This window comes from Nansenia antarctica (assembly GCF_963989245.1).
Source record: "Nansenia antarctica genome assembly, chromosome: 13".
In the NCBI taxonomy this organism is placed as follows: Eukaryota; Metazoa; Chordata; class Actinopteri; order Argentiniformes; family Microstomatidae; genus Nansenia; species Nansenia antarctica.
Genome location: NC_137683.1, coordinates 32,684,859 through 32,687,358, shown reverse-complemented (window position 1 = coordinate 32,687,358; position 2,500 = coordinate 32,684,859). Strand labels below are relative to the sequence as shown.

General features: G+C 43.6%; 1 protein-coding gene across 1 annotated transcript in view; it reads left to right on the top strand.

The window, feature by feature from the left end:
- Nucleotides 1-1,095: 1,095 nt before the first annotated feature.
- Nucleotides 1,096-2,500, top strand: part of LOC308169562 (uncharacterized protein) — a gene marked incomplete at both ends in the record, with an annotated part of 5,451 nt that continues 4,046 nt past the window's right edge. Inside the window, one exon of the mRNA XM_080544244.1 lies at nucleotides 1,096-1,134. Within this exon, the coding sequence (XP_080400370.1) occupies nucleotides 1,096-1,134 (39 nt within the window). The remainder of the gene's footprint in view (nucleotides 1,135-2,500) is intronic.

Genomic DNA, 2,500 nt, shown 5'->3' with positions numbered 1-2,500 from the left:
ACCATCTAGAACACTGTAGACCATCTAGAACACTGTAGACCAATTATTTTAGAGGTTATTTTAAAGGGGTTTGGGACATACATAACCACAGGACCAGGACCAGTCACTAACCCTAACCTCTTATTATTATCATTATTATTATTATTATTATTATTATTATTATTATTATTATTATTATTATTATTATTGTTATTATTATCATCATATTCCAAAGGGCTAATGAGACTGCCTGTTCCCAGGGCATGTCATATTTCTCAGGTGCCTCTAGGTGGCGGTGTCTACACACTCATATTTAAACAGAAACAGTTACCACTGAAGACTGTTTCTTTTGTGATAACAGGCTGATTGTGTGTTGAACTGTTGAGCGATAACAGCATGTAGATGAATAAAGAGGAGAGATAACAGAGAAATAAAGACAGAGATAGATGGAGGTTATGCTAATGTTGTAGCTAGCTGGTGAACTACTGTCTTGTCTTGGTTGTTGCTGAGCTAACATGGCTGATCTCCCTCTCCCTCTCTCTCCCTCTGTCTGTCTGTCTGTCTCCCTCTCACTCCCTCCCTCTCTCTCTCTGTGTCTCTGTCTCTGTGTCTCCCTCTCCCTCCCTCCCTCTCTCTCTGTCTCTGTGTCTCCCTCTCCCTCTCTCTCCCTCTGTCTGTCTGTCTGTCTGTCTCCCTCTCCCTCCCTCCCTCTCCCTCTCTCTCCCTCTGTCTGTCTCCCTCTCACTCCCTCCCCCCCTCTCTCTCTCTCTGTCTCTGTGTCTCCCTCTCCCTCCCTCCCTCTCTCTCTCTGTCTCTGTGTCTCCCTCTCCCTCTGTCTGTCTGTCTGTCTCCCTCTCTCCCTCTCTCTCTCTCTCTCTCTCTCTCTCTCTCTGTCTCTGTGTCTCCCTCTCCCTCCCTCCCTCTCTCTCTCTGTCTCTGTGTCTCCCTCTCCCTCTCAATCCCTCTGTCTGTCTGTCTGTCTGTCTCCCTCTCCCTCCCTCCCTCTCTCTCTCCCTCCCTCCCCCTCTCTCTCTCTCTCTCTCTCTCTCTCTCTCTCCCCCTCTCCCTCCCTCCCTCCCCCCCCCTCTCTGCAGTAGAAGGATGAGGGTTCTTATAATGATTGCCTGTCTGTTTGGAGCAGCCTCGGCCATGCCTGTGAGTATAACTAGTATATTCTAGTGTGTGTGTGTGTGTGTGTGTGTGTGTGTGTGTGTGTGTGTGAGTGTGTGTGTGTGTGTGTGTGTGTGTGTGTGTGTGTAATAATGTGTTGGTGTCATCAGGTTCCCCAGTTGGAGACAGTGGAACAGATACTTGTAGAGTTCCCTGTAAGTAACACACACACACACACACACACACACACATACACACACACACACAAACACACACACACACACACACACACACACACACACACACACACAAACACACTATGATGTTGTTGTTGTTGATGATAATTATACTTTCCTAGATATGTGCGTTCTACCACCCAGTATCCTTACATGTTCTAAATCACGTCAGGGGGCCATTCCACTAAAGGTGGATCAGTATAGCGGCGATTGAAATAAATCAGGCGATCAGGCAACTTGAGATTGGAATTCAAGCCTCAGGTGATTCCTCGAACGAGGATCAGGCTTGTGTCATGAGTGTTCACAGAAGACAGGCTTACAAATCTTCGATATGGGCGCGTGCATGCAGACATAAAGAGCCCAGAAGAGTCGATCTGTCGAAATGAAGATACTCCACTCTGCAGGGGTACTACATTTGCGCAGCATTCCGAATTATTGATCTTTATGAAGACGGAAAAATAAGATGTAAAATAGTGCAATACTGCCGCAATTAACAAGGGTTTGGCAAGAAATTGCTGACCGATTAAATGCGTAGGTCATACTAGCCCCAGTTATTGTTATATGTTCATATTTTAATAAATGAATATTACTACTGTGGTGATATCAGCAGCAGGCTACAAACCGTCATATCGCCACAATGGCCTAGTGGTATCGACCGCTGCCATAGGATTTATTCATCATTTTTAGACGTGGTTCGAATCCCTCTTCGGACACACTTTTTACTGCATTTCGTTGTCTGAATCTAATCTAAAATGTCATCTAAAAAAGTATGTAGGCTATAAAATTATGGTGCAGGCTAATTTACAAGAACTGACACGATTACAATGGTGTTTGAAGCCTTTGCATGAAATCTTCGGTTAAATGTAAAAAAATTAAAATAATAATACTTAGTCAAGTCTCGAACTCGCAACCTTTGGGACTCCAGCTGGCTGCCTTAACCACTGCGCCAACCAGACCGCTGTGATTACAGCAATGCAAGTTGATAGACATACCTATTCATTTTATTTTATTTTATTTTTGACACTTTTTAATTTATGTATCCATCGATCTATCTATGTATCTATCACACTTTCAAAATATCTAGTTATCTATCACACAATCAAACTATCTATCGATCGATCACACTTTCAAATTATCTATCTATCACACAGTCAAACTATCTAATCTATCTATCT